Genomic DNA, 24,256 nt, shown 5'->3' with positions numbered 1-24,256 from the left:
GAAAATATTCGTGACTGTATTTTAAAAGACTTAATAGTACTGATTCCACTGACCTATAATAAGCATGGTTTCATAAAATATGTACAGTGAGTCTTCCTTAATAAACTATTCTCCAATTTATTTCAAAACCCAACGACCTACATACTCATGTTCAGAAATCCCCCACTTACTGACACTGTTTCTCCTCTGAGACTTTCCATCTGAGCAAATCTGTTAAATGAAGTAAAGGAAGCTTTGATCCAAAGTAGGCTAAATCCAGGGGAATGAATGCCCTGCCACATCGTGAATGGGAGCATTAAAGTGCCAGAAGAGACATTAGGTATGATGCGATCCGCAAACCCTGCCTGTACCTCTAGCTGCATTCTCTGGTGACAGAGTTAGGGAACATCTCCACTCAGGGATTCAGCAATAAAAATCTGTCTTTTGAAAATGAGACTTCTGCCACATTCATTATGTCATACTATGATTATTTTTTCTTATGGAAGACCATGCCATAACTCAAAGTTCAGATTAATTTTGTGTCTCAGGGAATTCTGCCAAGCCAATTTGAAGAAACATGTTTTCATTAGAATCTCAAATGTGGTTTTCAAAATTTGTTTTCTTTTGTAAACGTGGGTCTCTAATTTGCTACCTTGCTGCTACTTCTGTTCATTGAATAAGTCACAGAGTTTTGGAACTACTTTTTTTTTTTTCTATACAAAGGCCTTGCTTGAGAAAAATGTGTATCCTGGTCTTACCTGACAGAGAACATGATTTTAAAAATCTCTTCGGAACTAATTTGGTTGGCCTGTCCTCATTCAACTCTTTTTTATTTTTTATATGAGACTTTGCACATACCCACATGCACAAACACAAAACTGCAGTTTACTCATCAAAGCCACATCATTTAAGGAAACTTAAGACAAGGGTCATAAATACAATTTATGAAGTCACTCAGCAACTGGAGAATGTTTTCAACGGATTGGAAAATTAGATTGAATGATGTATCAGGAAAGTTGGCAGTAAGGTCAGCTGCTAGAAATGTAAATGTCTGTGTGAAATGACATGGATTTTGCTTTTAGCTTTATTGACATAATGTTTATAGTATATGCATGCCCCAGATTATTAAGGTTGAAATATCTAAGAACTTTCTATATGTTGTATTTTGACATGGCATGGACAGGAAAAGATATGTAGCAACAGAAAGAAAATCTTGGCAACCAAAAATATTTGGGAGTCTGAGCTGTCGTGTGTTACAAGTCAGTTTTTGAGGGGAGAAGAAACTGCCTTGTTTATGTATTTTGTTCGTTAAAGATAGGCACAATTTAATTACACATAGAGTTTATGTTTGTTGGAAGCTTGACCTCCAAGATATTCACAGTTCTTTGTCAGCCGACATCTGTTGTTAGTCATCATTATTTCTTAGCATCCAGTAAAGATACACACGTTGTGCAAGTCTTAGGGTAATAGAACACAATGGGAATCCAGGGATCTTGGCTCCATGGTTCAGTGAACTGGTTATAAAATGACAAGGAAACCTGTGAGAAAAAGGAAGTCCATCCACTGAAAGATGGGCTGTAAATATGAAATGCTGCAGATCAGGCATGAGCATGTTATTGAGTTTGGAAGTAAATAATATATCCTCTTTTGATTTCAGAACATAAAATTAATAAAGTGCGAAGAGATGGTCCTGCTTGCTTCATAAACTAAACAGTCTTTCATTTTAGAATCACTGACTTGAATTCATAGATTTAAAGATTATAATAATATTAATATCTCCCAAGATAGCAGCTTCTCTGAGTTATTCGGTGGCTTGAGAGTGGTCCTACAGGTACCAGTCTCATTTCAGCTCCTGCACCGATGGAGACTGTCTAGTTAGGTAGTATCTTTGGGGCAACCTCAGCTGAAAAACATGCATTGGTTACATTCAGGGGCTAATATAAACTGATTTAGCAGCGGTACTGGCTTTGTGCTCAGCATTGAGCACAAAAGAATGTTGATTCTATACCTGTTCAATATATACAATTTTTTCTCTCATTTCTAAAAAAGTAACCTGCATGTATGAGAGTGGGAAGAGTATTTTTCCCCCTTCTTCATAAAACATATCAAAGAATCCAAGAAAACAGACTTAATGTCATCCTCTCTCTCTCTTTCTTTGATCTATGGTTAGTGTGCAGAGTCCTTCACAATGAGTTACCAGTGGGGGACTAGGACAGTGGCATTGTGCTGTAGTGAGTAAAGTCATGGCCTACAATGCCAACATCCCAGATGGGTGTGGGTTCATAGCTTGGTTGTTCCACTTCCAACCCAGTTCCCGGCTAATGGCCTGGACAGCAGGGGGAGATGACCCAAGTTTTTGAGACCTGGCTACCCACACTCTTGGCTGCTGATTTTGGCCCAGCCCAAGCCTAATTGAGGCACCCAGCTGGGGAGTAAACCAGTAGACAGAAGGTCCTGCCCTACCCCCACCCAACGCCAGCTCCTGCCATCTGCTTCTCTCTGTAATGCCGAGTTTGAAATAAATACATTTTAAAAATTAGCTTTTGGACTCATCAGAAAAATCAAATTTTTCTTTTTTGTACTAAGAGAAGACACTAGTTTGTGGCCTGAGGTTTGTGATGATTTTAGAAGCAGTTTCACTCTTTTTTAATAACAAACAATCCCACTGATTTTTTTCTTCTTTTTTAAAAAAAGATTTACTTTATTTCTGTTGGAAAAGCACATTTACAGACAGAAGGAGAGACAGAGAGGAAGATCTTCCATATGCTGGTTCACTCCCCAGGTGGCCGCAATGGCTGAAGCTGAGCTGATCTGGAGTCAGGAGCCTCTTCCGGGTCTGCCATGTGGGTGCAGGGTCCCAAGGCTTTGGGCAGTCCTCAACTGCTTTCCCAGGCCACAAGCAGGGAGCTGGATGGGAAGTGGAGCTGCCGGGATTAGAACCAGCGCCCATATGGGATCCCAGGGTGTTCAAGGCAAGATCTTTAGCTGGTAGACTACAGCGCCCAGACCCAATCCACTCATTTCACTCATAAAAGAGTTCTTTAGCCTCAATAAAGGTTTTCTTTTGTAATGGGCTAATATGTCATTGTAGTAACTTGTAATTGTCTGTGGAAATTTATGGTTGTCACCCCAAACCCTGGTGATATTTTATAACGAAAGTATAAATTTCATAAAAGAATGACAAGAGAATCTTGCAGTTTACCTAGCAATGAAGACTTGAGTCAGAATGTCTGAGTTCCCCTTTCGAAGTCCCTGAGTTTGATACCTGGCTTCAGCTCTTGTCTCTAGCTTCCTGCTAAGGCTGGTCAGGGAGGCACTGGTGATGGCTCGTGCAAACTGTCTTGGGTTCCCAGTTGCTGGCTTTGTTCTAAGCCCAGCCTGGGATTGTTGGATTGGTTGAATGAATCTGAATGTGAGAGTATTCTCTCTTTCTCTGCCTTTGCTCTTTGTCCCTTACATAAACACATAAGAAAAATAAAGGCAACACTAACGCATCCCACCATTTATTTGTTTTTCACTTTTGCTTATTTAAAGTAATAAAAAGCGTATATAGTGTTTCTTGCATTCAGTGGTTTTAGCAGTATGGAACATCTTGCTTTTGAGTACATAGGACCTACAAAATCTTTGGTCTGGCTCTTCCAAGACAACCTCAAATGGAACTCAATTATCAATAAGTCTATGTATGGCAGGTTAATTTTTAAGTTAGTACTTATATATGGCCCATGAATTATATTAGAAATATCTAAATGGCCTTTAGGAGAGGAAAGGTTCTCCATTCTTGGGAATGGTAATCATCTTATTTGGATTTAAGTACGTATTTGTTTAAATAATTAAATTTACAAGCTAGAAATTTTTCAAGAAAATTTTAAGCATATAAACTTGAAATTAATAGGCAATTGCTAGTTGTTTTTCATTCTACAGACATGTTTTATATGTAAAATGGTCAGTCTAGTCTAGTGTTTATTATTAGACTTCTGTGACTGCAGTACTTATAGCAAATGCATTTTAGCTTAAATGACGCAGCCATGCATGTGCACATGTACGTGTGTGTCTGTCTGTAGCTCTATCCTGTTTCTGCCTCTCTGAGAGCTTCTAACTTGAAGCCTTCATGAAAGAAAGAAAAAAAAAATCATTGTGGACGAATTCTTACAGCATACCTAAACCACTCTAGTACCTCCCAACCTCTTAATGCCAAATAATTTTACAAAAGTTAATTGAGATCTGAATTTTTGATTCACTAATAATTATAACCTGTATTTAAACAAAGCTACAGATTAAGGCTTCTTTTAAATAATTGCAGAATTTTCTTAGAATAAGGTATAAGATAAATATCATGTATAATATTCAGATGGTTATCTCACTGAATGTAATTTATTCAATTTGCGTGTATTCACCTGTAACCCAAACATTTTGATTGTCCTATCTGCTAAAAGTTGTTATTTATACCTCCGCTTTGGGTATGAGAAGGCATTTAGAAATACATAATTTAAGTGCTTTAATACTTAAAGTTTGTGCTGGCACCATGGCACAGTGATGTCAGCATCTGGTGTGTTTACTGGTTTGAGCCCTGACTGCCTCACTTCCAGTGGAGTTCGCCGCTTGTGGTATGGGAAAGCAGCAGAAACTGGTCCAAGTCCTTGGGAACTGAATACATGCGCAAGATCTAGGGGAAGCTCCTGGCTCCCAGCTTCAGACCAGTCTACCTCCAGCTAGTGTAGCCATTTGGGGAGTGAATTAATGAATGGAAGATCTCTCTGTCTCTCCTTCTCACTCTGTGAGTTTGCTTTTTCCAATAAAAATGAATTAATATTTTATTTCTCCTTGAAGTATCAGATTTAAAATAAGAATTTTATTTTGGTGTATTACATATTCATTCAGTCTGCTTTTATTTTTTGAAGTATTGTTTTTGGAGTTTACCATTATTTAATTGAAATGCAGAAAGAGAGAGAGAACGAGAGAGGTTCCACCCATTGGATGACTCCCCAAATGCCTGCAATAGCCAGGACTGGGTCGGTCCGGGAACCACGAACTGAAACCAGGGCTTCTCCTTTGGAGGCAGAGACCCAAGCACTTGAACACACACAGAGTTCTTGTCCTCAGAGACTATGACAGTTATCACAAGAAATCTAACATTTCCTGAGTTCAGTATCAGACACTGTCACAAGCTCTTTAGGAAGCCCTCTGAATGATGTGGGCTTGTCTGAATTGTGCAGATGAGGAGAGTGTACCATAAGGAGATTAACTGATCTTTGTCCAGTAAGAGCTCAATTTTGAGTTCTGATTTCAGAGCTCATGCTTCTAACTACTTTATCGTCATTTTTTCCACCTTAGAGTGGAAGATGAAAGACACAATCCCTTCTTTAAGTCATAAACAGACTTTCAAACCAGTAATTCAATTGTGGTATAATAAATCCTGTGATGTCTCCCTTATGCCATGTAGGAAAAAGATTCTTTGACCCTGGAGGTGACTTAAGTGAATACAGAAATCTTCCAGCAGGAAAGAGCATTTTATAACTGTCAGGACAGAGTCAACTCATGTCTTAATACTCTACTTTACTTACAACTGAAGGCTTCTGATACATTTGAGATATAAATATCAAACAAACGTATTTCTTATTTTGTTTTGTTTTAGGAAAATACAACTTTTGCCAATGTTTTGACAAAGTAGCCAAAGCTAGTAAATTTCTTGGGCGGGTTGCCAACAGTTGTTTCACAGAACACTTATGGAAACTAGGAATATCCAGGGCCCAGAACTTTGTGAATGAAATAGTCATAGTCGTAGTGCCAGGTACTTGAGGTGTGAGTAGAAACCATGAATATGCCCAGAGCTGAGAACACCACTGGTGAAATGTTTCCAAAGGGAACCTGTTCAGTTCTCTGTTTGCTTTCACTTTGTGCTAGTAATGTGTTTAGAAAAATTCAACTTGGATTGTGCATACCCTCCCACCTCCTCCCCCTTTTAGTATCTAAGACTTTCTAAAGACAAGGAGGAAAACAAGGGAAAAAAAAAAAAGATGAAGTGGAACTGTTTACCTCATTGCACCTACCATCGGAGAGCAGACTGTTTTTGCTTCAAGAATATTCTCTTGTGCCCATTCACTTTGTGTTAGGTGCTTACTGTTTTCTCTGTCAAGTGGCCTAAGTGAAGTTTTAGTCTATGCCCTGGAAAGAAAAGCTTCTGAGACAAGTGTTTCATTTAATAAATTACAGATTTAGGTATATGAAATATTTGTTCTAAAGTGGAGTTTTCATGGCTCAAAGTTCAGATCTAGTTACTTTGTTTTCTCGAGTAGAATTTGGCTCCCTGGGCCGGCATTATGGCAATAATGGCTAAAGCCGTCATCTGGGACTCAAGCATCCAACCTGGGCACTAGTTTGAGAATCTGCTGCTCCACTTCTGATGTAGCTTTCTGTTAGTGTGCCTAGGAAAGCAGCAGAGAATGGCTCAAGCACCCTGCACCCAGATGGAAGACCAAAGGAAGCTCCTGGCTCATGGCTTTGACCTGACCCAGCTGCGCAAGTGTTGTAGCCATTTGCCGAATAACTCAGTAGATGCAAGGTTCTCTCTCTCTCTCTCTCTTTATCTATAACTTTACATTTCAAATAAATAAAAAAAGTTTTTTTTCAAAAAGAACTCCCCTACTTAGAAATGTGAAAAATAGGCATTAAGGCTGCTTTAGGGGCCCATGTTCATGTATTGTCACTAACTAACCACTGGGCAACAAGCATTATGTTTTTTGATCCTCAGGATTTAGCATTTTATGATGTAAGAAAATAGGTGTTTATAGTAACATAATAAAAAAGATGATAAATGCTATAAATGTGAAATAGAACTAATGCCTTTTCTGTTCAAAGGAGGGAGAAGATGTTTGCAGATGTAGTATGTAAACTTACGTATATTTAGTCTTTGAGTGCTTTGAAGACTCTGCAGTAGCATACGCATTTATATTTGCACAGTGCCTCAATTCCCTTTAGATACTCAATTCTACCCACCCCATCTTAGAAAAATGCCACACGCATAGGCTGTCTTTGCTAATAAAGAAATATTGTAATAAAAGAGGGGTTTTATTAAACTAATGCAATAACGACATTTTCTTTGAGGATTTAACACATCATTTTTAATAATAAAAATCAAATTGTCATTGTTGTGCCCTATATACCTTTTATTCAAATCAGACTGGGTACTCTGCCTTTGTGGCTAAGCAGTGCTCTGGGGGGTGGGGGATGGGGTGAGTATTTGAAGCTTTACACAAATGAATGTGAGCAGTCATATTTGTAGGGAGCAGTAGATTATGAATATGGGGATAGGGAAAATCTGTTTATATTCGTGAACAGAGTGGGAAAGTCTCCCTTAGGAACACCTAGAAAGAAATGAGATGGGCGTTAGGAGAGAACTGGTTTTGTTGGGTCAGCTTTCAGGTGGGTGGCCACCAGGACCTGGTATAGCCTTCCTCTCACCGATTTCACTGCTTGAACTACCTCTGAATTGACTACTGAAACAGAGGAGTTTATTTTGTGTGACTGGATGAAGAATTTTTTTTTCTGTTATGTTACGTGACAGACATTCCAGAAGTGTGTGGAAATAAAAATGAACAGGTCATAGGAAGAGTGTGAAAGCATGTGGGATGAGGAGTATCTTTTGAGGGAACCTGGCTTGTCTTCCCTTCTTTTTTGTGGTTGCCAGGAGCTAGGTGATAGGCAGGTCATATCCCTTGGTAAAGAATGGAGGTTAGCCCAGTTGAGTGTCAAAGCCCCTTCTGCTTCTGACCTTTTTATTCTATCTGTCAAAGGGTATTCTGTATGATTTCTAACTTTGCTAATTGGCTAATAACACTGGATTTTTTTGCAGTAATATGCAGTGATAAAGTAAAATATATGTTCATGTTCATTATGTAATACATTTTTAATCATACAGCTTTAAAGAAGCATACCTTGATTTCTGAATTGGATTGTCATTACATACCATATATGACTTATTCACACATATCAGAATTAATAATTAAGATACCTGATGGGGCTAGGTCATTTTCTCTAGAATAGTCGAAATGTTTCTAAAGAAGTTCTAAATATATGGTTTTAGTTTTAGCATAGAAAAGTCTTTGGGGTTTATATAACTTTCTAATATCTATAATTGTTTATGTTGAAACCCAACACTTTTGTACAATTGGCCTTGTATAATAAATGATTAGTTTTTGGATTGAGTGACTGGGAAGGTGTATGTTGTAATGAGTAAGTAACATTGCAAGTTACCTTTTCTGCCTTCCACTCCAACTGCCACAAACTGCAACATCATTTACACAAATGGAAGCCGTCTCCAGCTAGTTTGAGGCTTTTTCCAAAGCAAAGCACTAGGGTTTGGCTGTGCCACTTTCCCCAGTACACACCTGGTGTATATCACTTTAAAAAATAAATTATGCCTCATTAAATTACAATTAAATGGAATCATGATCATTTGTTTTTCTGGAAGGAAGATGTTTTGCATATTGAAAGCCTAATTTGTTGCAGGTGACAAAAAGGCTGAACAGATTATCTAATATCACTTCATTTTGGGGGGTAATGTTTGCTGTTAGATTGTGTATACTCCAGTAGTTCAGAATTGTATTAATGTGGGCTATATTATTTTCACTTCAAATGTCTTCTGTCACTTTAGCAGTGTTTTTTCCTCCTCCACCTTTTTTTTTTTTTTAACTTTTAAAGAAACAGAAACTCTTCTTTAGATTCTGAAGCAGGCATGCTGTCTCTTTTTCTTCAGTTGTGCCCAATTTATCCCCTCTTTTTCACTGGTGTTATGTCCACACACTGCCTATACTTGGGTGTAAAATCCCAGCTAAGTCTCACCTTTTCCAAAAATGTTTTGCTTGAGCTCTGCAGGTGGGAGTGTTTTCTCCCTCCACTGAATCAAGATGGCACGAGTTCTAACTTGCATTTGTGACGCTGGTCATCTTTTACATTGTACTACTAACCTTCTTTGTCCCGTCATGTAATACGTCCCCAGGGAGGAGAATTTATCCTTTATTAACCTTTTTTTTTTGTCATTCCATGAACTTTGTACCAAGTCTTAAGTAATAATGAATTAACAGACATGTTTGTCTTTGAGATGAGGAATGTGGAATTTGAAGTTTCCTGGGTGACCACTTAGGTGCTCACCTCGATACTTTTTTGAGGGGATATATTCTAATCTCAGGGAGTTTCCAGAGGTCTCAGATTCATGAAGAAAAGGTATCTGATAAAATCTGATTGATAATTAGGAGCTGTTAGTGTTACACTGCACTGGGTGACTCTCAGGGGCTCAAGCTTAATGCTTATAAAACCTGGTCTGCCTGAGAGTGTTCCTGCCTGCCGTATTCCAGAATGAAAGAGCCGTCAGAGGTGGTAGTTACCTGGAAGTGACTCTGACACAGCCAGCTGTGGTAATGCTTCCCAAACTTCAGAAAAAATACAAAGTTTTGAAGAAGTATGAAAATCAAATGTTCATCAACAGAAAACACAGATTAAGAAACTATGAGGTCATGTGATTTGCTGCAAAGAGGTATTGTTGAAAAATACTAGAACAAAATACGGATATCAGTTTCTCATTTTAAAGATCAGCCCAGACTCTGTTTTTTGTGGAGATAGCCTGCAATCAAATTAACAAGCCAAACTAGAGGGTGTTATATTATTTCCTATTTTACACTTTGAATTATTTTGCTTTGAATGATTTTCTGTCGAAGTCATATATTCTTTGCTGGAAATTACATGATGCTTGCAAAATTCTCCATTAAGAGAATGGAGATAAAATCAAATTGAGGTTCTCACTGCCTGACTCCCTACTTGTTCCACTGATTTGCAATTTGGAGACTATTTGGGAGGACTTTGCTCCACCTTGTGCAAATGGTCAGTTATTCTCCTTTTCAACCAACGTGTTTCCTCATCTTACATAACCTTAGCTAACACCGTGGAGGAAATGGCTTTCATGTGTTGCTGGAGAAGGCTCTGTTGCTTACCATGAGGAAAGTACCGACCACTTTACTCAATACTTGAAATGTGTTTTAATATGATTACTAATATGAAAGTTTAATGAGCAATATCCTAGTTAATTTATTAAGCTTTCCATGTGCACGTTGTCAATACACTCATGACCTTTTTGTTTCATAAAGGTACGTGTTTTTTTTTGCTTTCTGCTGGTGCCCAGGTGCCATGCCACATTTTCTGTATCTCAGGCTGCATAGTGGGAATGTCCAAGTGACACTTCCTGGGTGGCTGGTTGATAATTAAAATGCCAGATGACACAGTGACAAGGGCTTTAGAAATATTTATGTGAGATAAATTATTAATTTATGTTCTCTTCAAGACAATTTCAACGTGACAAATATTTACTTATCTTGCTAATTAGATAGAATGATTTGTGGTATTTATAGGATTTTTCTGTAGGTTTTCTTCCCACTGATGGCTTGCAGCTCACTAAATAAACTCACTTTGTATATGTGAGCGTGCAGAATTTAGACTTTTAAGTATTTTGAAACTGGGATATTTAAAAAGTTAATAAATGACCAAAACAAAGGCTCAACAAGACAACTGAAATTTCATTTCTGGCACCTATTAATAGCCACTTGTTACTGAAAATGGAGTAATAAGATTCTACAAGGGACCTTCAGCTATGTAGAAGGGATTTTAAGTAATGTGAAGCAGTGCGCTAGTTCTCTGGGGGTGCAATTGTGCGGTTGCCCTGGCCATCTTGTCTGTCTGAGACTTTGTGTGCCAGTTGGCAGGTGAAACAGAAGCAGCAGTATATTTCATTAGCCCCTTAAAACACAAATGGTGTGTCTCTTGTACTTCAGAAAAGGTTATGGTAAGCTTTGGCTTCACTTTCCTTAGGAGGATGTGTGAATTTCCAGGTACAGTCCAATGTGTTAAAAAATGTAGAGGCCAGAGCCACACCATTTCAAGGTGGGAAAAAAGAAAACCCAAACAAGAAACAAATTAAAATACTTTTGAATGGCCTAGTTTATTGATTAGGAATGAACAAATAGAATTTTAGAATTTATAGCAATCATATTTGTTGGTATGTCACAATTTTGTATGAAGAGCTTTGCTGTAATGTATCCTGTAGCTTGTAAAAATAATTTCCTGAAGGAAGAGTAAGTTACAGACTTTCAAATTTGAGTTTGAGCTATCTCGAGTGCAGTCATAAGAGCTATCACAAAGAATATATCCATGTTGATCTCAGCTGCCTCAATTTTCAGTCATTTGAGATTTACTAAAATATCAATGCTGTTAATGAGTGGAGAGCAAAGAGGATGAGAAGACTAACTCATTCTTAATATACAAATTTAATCATTAAAGAGAGCTCATAAAATTTCAGTGTCTTGCTGGTATTGAAAATTGGTAGTGGTTTAAATCCATTTCCCTGTTACTGTTTTATTTATTAATTTATATATTTTTAGATTTTCAAAACAAATCCACTTGCTTAGTGCTAATGGAAGGTATTATAACTCAAAGCAGAACTGACTTTTTAAATTTGAGGAAGAAAACCAGTACCTATAGTGTATAATGTTTTCTAGAAGATGAGTTTATCAGTTGTTAAAAGCATGGCAAGAAACCTGGAATTTCCTCAAATCACTTTACCAGTAGGATATTTTCACAAACACATCCTGCCTTGCCCTTTTCTTCATGTACATATGTATACATGCACATACGCTTGGCTCCTTAGTAGTGCTTATATATGCATTTATTTTTTTAACAAATGTTAATTTTATTTTAAAGGTAAAGTTACTGAGAGAGTGATAGGGAGGGAGGAAAAGTCAGAATGAGAGTGACAGCAAGAGAAATCTTCCATCCACTGGTTTATTCCTCAAATGGCTGTGATGGCCAAGGCCAAGGCTGAACCAGGAGCCCAGAGTTTGATTTGAGCCCTTGGGCCATCCTCCACTGCCTTCTTGGACACATTAACTGAGAATTGGATGGTTGGGAAGTTAAGCAGTCAGGCTCATGAGGAGTCCTGGTGTTTCAGGCAATGACTTAGTGTGCTACGCTACAATGCCATCTCTAGTTTTACACTTCTACCAAATATTACTTAGGATTTCTCTAACCAAAGTATTAAGACACCCATAAATTACAGAACTGTCGGATGCACACTGCTTGTGGGCTCCCTACAGTCAATCATCTTGTGGGATGTTTTGAGTGGTAATTATTTCTTTGGAGTGCCGGTGGTTGTTTTATGCATATTCTGGTAAATGACTTTGGCTCCATGATGTTGTAATGCAATACTTTTTGTTTGTTTATTTTATAAAACATTGCCTAACCTACCCTGAAAATTTCTGACAAACCCGAGATGATATATTCTGATTTTCAATACCTTTTCATATGTGAGATACATATTGGGAATTGGGTAGTGTTTTAATTTCCACCCTCATGAAAACATCTTTGTCATTTGTACCATATATTACAGTTCATGTACGTAACTTCTCATGATTTTGTGTCACCCCCATCTGTTCAAATACACAGAATTAGTATCTCAGCTCTGCCCAGGGAATAATCCTAAACCTTGATTTTCTTCCTGCCCCAAGAAAGGATATTAACTACAATATAAGGTGCTGCCTTATACAATAATCCAACAAGTGTGCACACTGGAATTGGATACCCATCTGTCCAAAATGCTTCAATGTTGTGACTTAGACACCCAGCCCTCTTCTTGTGTCTGTACTAGTGTTTCCCTAGGCTAGCATTTTCTTTTTCTTTGTGAATTCTGTGTCATCAGAACACATAGTAAACATACTAATTTCCTATTTAAAGCTTTCCGCTTGGCTGAGTCACACATTGGGAAAATGTCTAAGCTTATAACAGCATCCAATCTACACTTTAGTTACCTTGTGCTCTGGCCCCTCACTGATGTGCCTTCGTTGTCATGTTTATTGGCAGGCTGCAGCTTGGCCCTTGATGGCCTTCATGAACAGGTTTGGGTAATTTTTAGTATATATGCAATGGTAATCATTTTACATGTAGCATGGGAAATTATCAGAGGGTAATTCAAGTTATTGCCATTTCTTTTTCTTTGTGTCTTCCCCCTCCCCCATCTTTCTGTCTCCTCTCTCCATAAGAAATATCTATATTGAAAAGAGTGGCCGGTCACACAGAAATTCAGCCAATCTTTTTTTTTTTTTTAAATCGATGTAAATCTCCCATGCTGTTTAAATGTCGGAACTAAATTTACCAAACTTGGCAGATTTGTGAAGCTGAACAGGACTGCCAAGTGCTCCCAGTTTCAAGCAGAGAGAGTTCTAACAGTTCCTGAAATACTTGTAGGAGGCACCTGGTGCTAATTGCAGTTTCACAATTCCTCCCTAGCGCCTACCTTGCTCACTGGCATCTCAGCACAGCCATGCCTGTTAACAGTGATGATACGGTGTCAGAACAGAACCGCTCTTAAACAGGTTCAGGCCCCAGAAGGCAGGTACATTGCAACACAGACTTTCTGCTGGAGAACCTAGGGCATTAGACTGGGGTCCTTGGCATCACAGCCACATGGTTGTACCACATAACCATAGGGGGAGGGGCAGAAGACAGAAACCATTCACACAGCCCTGCAGATATGACTGGGCCTGTTTTTTCTTCCCATCTCATTAGGGATTGTTGTCTGAGATTCTGCGTAAGGAAGAAGACCCTCGGACAGCCTCTCAGTCTCTTTTAGTAAACCTGAGGGCCATGCAGAATTTCCTCAATCTGCCAGAAGTGGAACGAGATCGCATATACCAGGATGAAAGAGAGCGGAGCATGAACCCCAATGTGAGCATGGTCTCCTCAGCCTCTAGCAGTCCCAGCTCTTCCCGAACCCCTCAGGTGAGATATTTGTTCCTCTGATGTTTTACTTTTTACCTTGTTAATTTCTTCCTTCACTAATACTATGTTTTACCCGGAACTAAGAGACAGAATTCAAAGGTTTCTGATCCGCTGAGTATGTTAGTCAAAGGATGTAGAATGCTAACAAGATAAGAGCATAGTGTTGTACTAGATGGTGTACTCTTTAAGGAAATCGCATTCTTTGCCATACACGATGAGTAGTAGGTAAGTAGTAACCAGTGTGTGGTGGGTGTTTTTAGAAATGTCTGCATACAATTCCTTAGTCATCAAAGAAGGGGCTAGGGATTTGTGTGGAAGCTGTATTTGCATAGGAAGCATAGTACTTTTCCTAGAATTGTATGTTTATTTGGATGGGTGTTTGTAGGCAGGGGATTCAAACTCCCTGTAGTGCGATTCAAAAAGGACAAAACAGGTGAAGCCCTGGGTACATTCTAAGTAAGAAATTACAATGGCTAGACCAGAGCAATTGGAGTGAACCCTCCAAAAATGATAGTGGGAAGATAAGCCTATGTTATTTTTCCTCCTTGGTTGATTCTGGGCCATCCATTTCTCCTCTCTCCACACTTGAACAGATTTCTACTCCTAAGCCCTCCTACAGATGTGTGGTCCTAGCTGTGCAGTGTGTGTACAAGCTCCTAACTGAAGGCTCAAGGTCTCAAGGCAGTCAGGAGTCCTTTTGGATTCAGCCCTAAGGTCTTTGATTTCTAGTTTACTCTGTTTCCCCTTACCCTTTCTACTCCATGGAGTTATACCATTCCACTGAGTGTGGCTGGGAATTTTCAAGTTCCATCTGAGTGATAGTCCTCAAAACCGGCATTTAACAGGTACATATTTGTACCAAACTGTGAGTTGGGTGCCTCAGCCCCAGAGATTGTATTGCTTAGATACCATGGTTTTGATTTTATGAGTTTGTTTTCTGATAAATTCCAAAGAACTTATGCATGGATTAGAATTTTATTTTAGTAGAAATATTTGAGCTTTATCAAGTGCATTCATTTTTCACACATTTTGACTCTTTTTATATTTTTGCACTCTGCAATAGATTTTTTAATTGAAGATCACTTTCTACTATGCACTGCCAAATTCTGTTACTTACACTTTAGACTTTAATAAATTACGAGTTTTAGTTACTATTAAACCAAAGTAAGTCTTTGGATTGCTTATTTTGGACAAGTGTAACCAAGTATTTTTATTTATTATTTTAAAAAATTGGGGGTATACATATTGACTTAGTAAGTAGGGTGAGTTGTTAAGTTGCATTAATATTTACTTCTAGTAAATTCAACAGTATTTTTGTAAGTTTTTGTAGCCTATTAAAACCACTAAAGGAAAGTCCAGCCATGTTTCATGGCCTTTTACCCAGGAAGCCCTTCTCAGTCACTACTGCTTGTGAGGAAATAGCACAGGTGTGTGTGTTTCGTTTCAAACTCTGTTCTAAGAGCTTCCTAACAAGATTATATGTTAAACACCTTTTCCCAGACCCAGTAGCCTTCAGAGATAGGACAACTTCCAAGGCTACCTAGTGGTTTTTTGTTTGTTTGTTTGTTTGTTTGTTTGTTTCTTATTTTTTAAAGGAGCATCTCACTTCGAAAAGCTCAGGTAAAGCTGAGAAATTGTTATTGAATTTTATAGCTTTGTAATTTTAGAAAAATCCAAAATGTAATATTTAAGTGTATTGTTGGGGGTACAGTTGTGGCATGCAGTTGTACCTGTTCTGGAAATTTTTTCTTTTTTCTGTGGGTTAGAGATTGATAAGGAGGCTTTTGTCAGTCTTTAAGGCACTTTACTGCATGACTACTTGCTTATTCAAAGTTGTTTGCAGACATATATCAATAATGAAGATTTCCTGGAATGGGGAAAACTCTCACTGTGAGAACAAGTGTTAGAGGAGTGCCCTTCCCACAGTCTTTGAGTTACAGGCAGCGATTTCTTTCATCCCCACAGGCTGCTCTTGGCAGAGGTGGGATGCAACACTTGGCTAGTAGCTTCAAAACCAAATGAGGAAATTTAGAATTTAGAAATTTATATCTCCTTAGAATTTTTCTGTTGGCCAGAATTTCTTGATTTATTAAGTAATAACAAAACAACAGTACAGAGATAAGAATAGCCATTTGTTAAACAGCACTGACTATGTATTGAGTAGGTTGAGAATGTTGCATGAATTCAATCCTCACCATTTTAGGATGTTACTCCCATTAGCATATGAGGAAACTGAGGTTTAGACAGGTTAAATGATTTATGGCAGAGCGCAGGGCTGTATGGTCAAGTTAGCATTTGAGATCTAACTATTCTGAGTCCAGAACCTAGGCTCCCAAACATTTATGGTGTTTCTTGAAGGATTTTTGTTTTGGGCAGCAGAGTTACATAGAACTGACCAGTTAGGTAAGTGGAGAGACAGTGAGACTGAAAAACAGTTGAGAAAGGCAGAATAATGTGCTTATTAAACATTCAGTTAAATAGAAATTTGAATATAAAAGAATTTGAAAAAGGAAAGAGAATCAGACTCTTTTGGGAATGTTCTAGAGAAGCAGGGAGAAGGACACTGTACAAGGGCAGCCAGAATTCACTGGGCATTCAGAAGCCAGAGAGCATGTGGTCCCAGGCCACTCTGGGTTCTGCAGGACTTGAGGTGAGGTGAGGGATCCTTTGCTGACTGCTGTGTATCCTTTCAACAAGTCAAGGATCCTGATTTTTGTCAGCTGTCCATCTGTAAAATGAAAATACTGATGTCTAACTCATTGTATTCTTAAAAGAATTAAGTGGAAAGAACAAATGATAAAATGCTTTCTGGAGTTCCTGGCACAAGGAGGTAGCCCGTGAATTCTAGTGATTCCTTCGCAGTAACTAGAAAGTTGCATGAGACCTGGAAGTCAAAGGGGAATGTCAAATGTCAGGTGCCCTAAGAAAGTGAACTACCATGGAAGTGGAGGGCACTGACTCCACCTCAGTACACCGCTGAGGGTGACTGTACCATGTGCAGACTCTGATGTCTGTCTCTGGACCTGTGTACTGCTCTGCACACTGGGCATCTGTATAGGGAACGTTGTGATTTGGGGACAGCTTCCAAAGTTTGGGATTCTAGAATGAGGAGAAAAAATAATCCCAGTTTAGACCAGTTCAAATGACAGACCTCATGAGCCCAAGAACTGGAGTTGATTTTTCCCAAAATCCTGCTGCAAAGGGGACCAGGAAGGTTGTGTAACTCATCAAAGACCAGAAAGGCATCCTAGGAAACAAAGCGAATCCTCTAACAGTCTTCATGACCAAGTAGATGCAAATGTCTTAGGGTTATCCTTTACCCCAAGAAGTACAGAACCTTGTATTTTGTCCTTCATTTGTCTCTGAAGCTGATGGGAAATCATTCAATTAAAACGAGCACAGCAGAATACAGAAAACCACAATATGAGTTTAAGAAAATGAAAACGGCACATCAAAGGCATTCTGAAGCTTAGTTTTATGAAATGAAATTTTGTTTCATTTCCACTGATTTCCTAGGTGAAATTAGGTGACTGTCTGGGTAGCATAATGATGATAATGATGGGAAACCATACATACTCAAATGACATACATAAAGCTTTAATAAAGAATGAGAGAGACCCAGGGGAGGGCATTAAATTGAGTAATAATTTATTATTTAGAGAACTCTACCCATTTACTCGTTTTTTTCTGGAAGAATTGGCTCTTCCTCCAAGGTGTGCCACATTTAGAAAGAAAAAAGGTAGCTGTGTAATGCACATTTGTTTTGCAGTTAGCTGATGGCTTATAGTTGGATGCTCAGAGTAGCCATCCTACCTGTGAAACATCCAGGATGTTTTCAGGGGAAGAGCAGGGCTGACAGGGTCCTGCGTGTCCTATAGGAATGCCTGCAATTATTTCCAATCACAATTAACCTGATTAGAATAATGGACAGGAAGTGTCCCTCTGTAGCTAATGCGGTTTGGCATCAGCTGACTGAAGTCCTTTGATAATTTCTGCACAGATGGCTGAGCTGAATGCAGCACTTTTTAAATTATTATTTTCATGGTCTCTTGGTAGGCCAAAACCTCGACACCGACAGCAGACCTCCCTATTAAGGTGGACGGCGCCAACGTCAACATCACAGCTGCCATTTATGACGAGATCCAACAGGAGATGAAAAGGGCCAAGGTGTCTCAAGCCCTGTTTGCCAAAGTGGCTGCAAATAAAAGTCAGGTGAGTGGTTTGTAAAAGAGCAAAATCGGGGGCTGGAATCAGACTTTTATCCTCCTCTCACTAATAAAAATACATCTGTTCCTATAATAATAATAACAGTAATAATCCCCAGGGAACCTGTCATGTTCTGCCTTTTGCTCCATGGTTTGCTTTCACTCCCACTGGAGTTTAAAACAGAAACTAAGCCAGAAGTCAGCCTTTCTCTTTTAAATATTTTTTTTCCCTCAGAAAAGAGTGAGCCTTGAATGACTTCTCTCCTTATTCTAAATACTGCTATGTACTTCCTTCTGAATTCTTTGTTTTTCTTGTTCTTTTTTGGCATTTGAACAGAACTTAGAATGTATATAACACCTTCCTGAGACCAAGTTTCAGCCAAGTCACGTCACCTCTTATTCCTACCAGGGCAATGGCTGACTTGGTCTAAATAATCACTTTCCCATAGCCCCAGAGACGGCCTGAGATAGTCAGGTGTTCCTTTTATGTACAGAATACCATTGTTTTTTCCAGTAGGAAACACATGTGAGGGAGTTCAGGGTACATGTTAAAATCTGTTACCAGAAAAACAAAAGCTTATCCAGTAAGATTTTTCGTAGTACGGAGATTGTGGGAATGCAGTGATCTGGGGAAAAGAGCAGACAGATGCTAATTTATTTATCAGTTTGTTTTTATTTCTGAAAGCAGCAACAGTTGATGGTTTCTATTTGATTCAGATTGTTGAAAGTTCTTGAATCCTGGGTTATTTATTTATCCAGGGATGAACAATTAATGCATGGCAGAAGGAACAAAAGTTAGCTAAAACACAGTTCTTCGAGTCCTTTGATTTTGAGCTTGATTTCCTCTGTGGTCTTGTATGACAAATGTTTTCATCCCTACATATGTAAATGGTGCACTGGCTCATCATTCTAGCAGATCTTCAGTTGTGTGCTATAAAGAAATACTGGGTATACTCCATTTCAGTTAAGCAAGAAGAGTTTTAATAAAAATGAAATTTACAAAGGATAGTTGCATGTTTGGACTAATTATATCATTTTAGGATTAGCTATTTCAACGTGTAGTTTTCCTAATTTAGGTTATTTTCAGTTGTTGAAAGAGAAGAGCAAAATATCGGAAATTTGAAGAGTGTTGAAATATTTGTTTCTCTTTTCAATTTCTGTGTAGTAATTTTTGCAGATTCCTCTGACTCAAATCAGTGAGATACAGTTTACTAAGACATGATGTCCAACCGTAGTATGAAATACATGAAAAGAAAATACCATGGAGCCTTCTTAAACTGTTAAATGCATAAAATCCCGTGTACCACATGGCAAAATATAATGAGAGTTGGAGCTGTTAAATGAATAAAGCTGTTAAATGCATAATGCCACTTGGCAAAACTACTGTGCATTTAATGGTTTTCCACTGTGTAATAAAGGACATATGTGGTAAACGTGCACTGAGTATAAAAGCTGCACAATTGATTTTGCAAACCGGCCCCTTAGTTGTGAATTGAGGTACATATCAAAGTTTCTTTCACACAGTCCTTTTATAAGCAGCTTTTAAGAAAAACTGAAGACCACAGTCTTGGTTCAATATGCCTGAAATTTTTGTGAACTTGACACTGTGACTTTCAAAAATAACGATGCCTCCAGACTCCTAAGATAGTTCAGGTGGCTGATTGAAAACTGCATTTGCCAACTGGCAGAAAGAATCTTTGATACTCACCAAAGAAATCAGTTAGACCTGATTTGTATAATCTAGATCTAGGGAAAATGTAATTCTGAGAATTCAATATGCTGAAGGTTGGAATTGGTGTTAAATAGAATAAGATGCTTTGGTTTATTTTTCTCCCCATTCTCATTTATGATATTATTGTCATTAATAAATAGGTAACCTTAATAAGTGACAAGGCAGACAAATCAGATGTTTATGTCTGAAAATGATATTGCCAAAAGAAAGGAAGTTAACCAAAAATTTTCTAAGTAAATTAACATATGACATTCCCTTTTATACGTTGCAGCATTTACTTGATGAGAGCATACTTGCTGAAGTAACTTGCACGTGTAGTTGGTGTTTAGCAACAGGATGTAGTGACAGCAGCCCGGGACTTTGCCTCTCCAAGGGAGAATGGCAGAGAGGCAACATCTTCATTGGATTGTGAGAACAAAGATTTTTTTTCTTCCTCTCCTGCATTCCCTTACTTCCTAGTTTTTATTTTCTTTTTAATGAGAGGCAAATATCTTTTGAAAAAAAATTTTTATTTACTTGAAAGACAGAGAAAGAGAACATGTGTTTTTTCTGTTTAATAACTGTTTATTGGTTTTTATTTATTTGAAAGTCAGAATGACAAAGGTAGGGAGGGAGCTTGCATTGTGCTGGTTTACCAACGAAGTTCTGGGAACAGTGTGGGCTGGGCCAGGCTGAAGTCAGAAGCGAGGTATGAATCCAGTCTTCCTTTGTGGGTGGCAGGGACTTAAGTACTTGGACCATCATCCACTGCTTCCCTAGCACAGTATTAGAAAGCTGTATTGGAAACAGAGTAATTTGGTCTTGAACCAGTTTGATAAGGCTAGTGTCTCAGCCACACTACAACAACTGCCCCAGACCTTTATACCTTAGATCATTTAGCCTATCCAGTAAACTGAATCATCTAGAAGGAGAAATTTTAGGAAAAAGAAGAAAGTTCATGAATTTGTAAACTGCAACTAAAGCATAGGCAGCCTCCCATTTAGAAATATAATTCGTTACGTTGATATTGAGAATTTATGTTTTGTTTGGTAGAAACATAGTGATAAGGTATACAAGTCAGTAGACAAACTCTACAATCCTGATGCACAGCAAGCATAAACATGCTGAAGCCCAGTAACCATGGAGGACCCAATTTACATAGGAAAAGTGATATCCACGTTGTTTATTGAAGGCCCCAAATCCATCTCCTCTGGCTACATCAGGATCACACTTGTGTCTCCTTCTACTTTCAAGGTGAGAGAAAGGTTCTCCCATCTTGGACTCTTGTAGCTCCTTTAACTCCGGGGAAGAGAAGAGAAGGCAGGATCGGGCGCAGCCTTCACAAACCCAGCCATCTTATCAGAGGCCTCCATGGACCCGCTTGTTTCCAGATGACCCTGTTTCTACCGTCCCAGCCTTTCTGGAGCTGTCTGTTCTACTGCCCTCCAAGTGTGTGCCAGCCTAGTTCTCTCTCCCAGTCCGTCTGAACATCTGAAGTGTCTTTGCCTGTCCCTACTTTCTTGAGACAGGAATCAGCCGCAGTGCCCTTCTTAAGTTTTATTCATTGCTGTGCGTTTGTCTTATTTATTTTTTCATGGAGGGAAGGGGAATCAGACACTTAAATAGATCAGTTTCACTTCCCCTATTCTATTTTTAATCAAGTCTAGTAGGAAATTACTGTCACACACACAAAAGTTGGGTCTTTGGGTATACAAATAATAAAGCTTCACTCTCCTCTCAAATGATGCTCAGCAACCTATGAGCTGACCCACTGTCAACTGTCATAAAAGGCAAAGAGCAGGAAGTGAGAGCCTGAGCAGAGGGGGCAGTTGATTCCATCAAAGTGTGGCTCAGGGTGCTGACTAGTGTCCATGGTCATGCTTGGAAAGTGGCAGTGGTAGTGCTCGTAACCTACCGTATGTTCTCCTTTCATGATCTCCACTTCCTACATCCCAGCTGAGATGGTGCAGCCAGGAGGGCAGGGGTGTCTGAGTCCGAGGAATAGAGAGGCCACCAGAAGCCACCGAGTACGTGAGAGGAGATCCTGTGGCCACTGAGATGCCATGCAGAAGCACATGCCGCCTGCTGGTCCTTTGAATTCTTGGTTCTGGCTGGAGTGATACGGCCGAAGTCCTGTGCACTTCACATTAGGACCCCCGTGAAGGACCCCTGTCTGCCATTTCCCAGAGAACTATCACTGGCCGTAGTGTCATCCTGTCCTCTGATGAGGAAGGATCTGAATGTTCTACAGAAGGAAATGTACGCAGTCCTCAGAATTTACACAGAATTATTCTAAACTAAGGTGGCCCTAGCAGAAAATTAATGGAAAGAACCAGGGCAGTATACCAGTGACTAAAAGATTGAGTCATTTCCCTTTCTGTCTCCTCTTTTTTTCTTTCGAGTAGATAAAAATAAACATTTGTCATTTAAATTTAAATAAAATTTTCCATCTGCTGGCACACTCCCCAAATGGCTGCACAGACAGAACAGAGTCAGTCTGAAGCTAGACCTGTTCGGGTCTCCTACTTGGTTCAAGGTCCCAAAGTTTTGAGCCATCCTCTGCTGCTTTCCCTGGCTATTCGCAGGGATCTGGATAGGAAGTGGAGTAGCCAGGACATGAACTTCTACCCCTGTGGGATGCTGGTGCTTCAAGGTAGAGGATTAGCCTATTGAGTCATTGTATCAGCCCTGCCAACATTTTTATTTTTTTTTTAAGATTTATTATTATTTATAATTTTTATTGGAAAGTCAGACATACAGAGAGGAGGAGAGACAGAGAGGAAGATCTTCTTCCATTGATTCATTCTCCCAGTGGCTGCAATGGCCAGAGCTCTGCCGTGTTGAAGCCAGGAGCCAGGAGCCTCTTCCAGGTCTCCCATGCGGGTACAGGGTCCCAAGGCTTTGGGTTGTCCCTTACTGCTTTCCCAGGCCACAAGCAGGGAGCTGGATGGGAAGCAAGGCTGCTGGGATTAGGGCATGCACCTATATGGGATCCCAGCGTGTTCAAGGCAAGAACTTTAGCCACTAGGCTTTGGTACCAGGCCCTTATCTCTTGTCTTTTTGGTGATAGCCAATCCAGTGGATTGAGTTGATATTTAATAACTATTTAAATTTACATTTTCTTGATTATTAATGATGGTGGACACTTTTTCATGCACCTGTTGGCTCTTTTTATGTTTCTTTTGAAGAAAGTCTGCTCAGGTCCTTATCCTATTTTTAGGGCTGGTTCTATTTCCTCTGCCATTGAGTTGTTAGTTCTTTATGCATTTTAGATATTATTCCATTATTATGTATGTAGCTTACAAATGTATTTTCCAAGTCTGCAGGTTGCCATTTCATGTTGTTGATTATTTTCTTTGCGTGTAGAAGCTTTTTGTTTTGATATGGTCATGTTTATTCATTTTTGCTTTCCTGTTCTCAGTTTAGGAAAAAAAAACTCACTGGCATTGCCAATATTGAGGAGCTTTTCTCCTTTGTTCTCTTCTAGGAAGATTATAATTTTAGGTCTTCCATTTAGATTATTTATCTATGTTGATTTGAGTTTTTGTGTGGCATAAGGAAAGGAATCAAATTCAGACAGGGGAAGTCAGGCCTTTCCAGGAACACCTAGGGAAGATATTGTCTTTACGTTTTATTTACATTTGATGCTCTGTGGAAATTAGTTTATCAAATATGTTTGGGTTTATTTCTGGGATCTCCACTCTACTATTCTTTGCCAGCATTATACAGCTTTAGTTTTTAGTTGTTAATTCTTATTTTTATTTAATTTTTAAAGATTTATTTTATTTTTAATGGAAAGTCACATATACAGAAAGGAGGAGAGCAGAGAGGAAGATATTCCGTCCATTGATTCCCTGCCCAAGCGGCCTCAACACCCAGAGCTGCACGGATCTGAAGCCAGGAGCTTCTGCCGGTTCTCCCACTTGGCACAGGGTCCAAGGGCTTTGGGCCTTCCTGGATTGCTTTCCCAGGCCACAAGCAGGGAGCTGGAAGGGAAGTGGGGCCACCAGGATTAGAACTGGCGCCCATATGGGATCCCGGTGTATGCAAGGCAAGAATGTTAGCTGCTAGTCTACTGTGCTAGGCCCAACACTATACAGTTTTGATAAGATAGCTTTATAATTCTTAAGATGAATATAAAATATAAGGCAAAATTGGAGGTGATGATGCATTCAGCATTGTTCTTTCTTTGTACTGATTTTTTAAAAAGGTTTGTTTTACTTATATTAGAGTCATTTTCTACTTCTGTGAACTGGGGCATGCATATAACAATTTAGTAACTCTCTTCCAAGTTCAATTTCAAATTAAGTACTACATTAGCACTAAAGTCACCATTCAAAAAGGTTATTGTGGCTCATGAAGAAATTTTGAAACATTGAACCTAGTGAGTGGTCAGCTCACTGATGTCTGAGTATCAGCCTGAGAGTTCCAGTTTCTCCTTCATTTTCTCCTCATACAGACTTAAGGGATCAGCTTCTATTGAATTATTATCTGCCAAAATAATCATAAAATCTTGATAAAAATTTACTTAGATGCTGAGAGGAAG

The 24,256-nt window shown here is 39.0% G+C and overlaps 1 protein-coding gene across 2 annotated transcripts in view; it reads left to right on the top strand.

Moving 5' to 3' along the window:
• The window catches only part of SATB2 (SATB homeobox 2), a 175,832-nt gene that overhangs the window by 110,226 nt on the left and 41,350 nt on the right, over positions 1-24,256 (top strand). For both annotated transcript variants that reach the window (XM_004576949.2, XM_058664796.1), the window contains exons 8-9: positions 13,582-13,794; positions 17,851-18,006. In XM_004576949.2, coding sequence (XP_004577006.1) covers positions 13,582-13,794; positions 17,851-18,006 — 369 coding nt within the window. The remainder of the gene's footprint in view (positions 1-13,581; positions 13,795-17,850; positions 18,007-24,256) is intronic.

The sequence above is a fragment of the Ochotona princeps genome, chromosome 5, assembly GCF_030435755.1.
Source record: "Ochotona princeps isolate mOchPri1 chromosome 5, mOchPri1.hap1, whole genome shotgun sequence".
In the NCBI taxonomy this organism is placed as follows: Eukaryota; Metazoa; Chordata; class Mammalia; order Lagomorpha; family Ochotonidae; genus Ochotona; species Ochotona princeps.
This window is presented reverse-complemented; position numbering and strand designations above follow the sequence as displayed.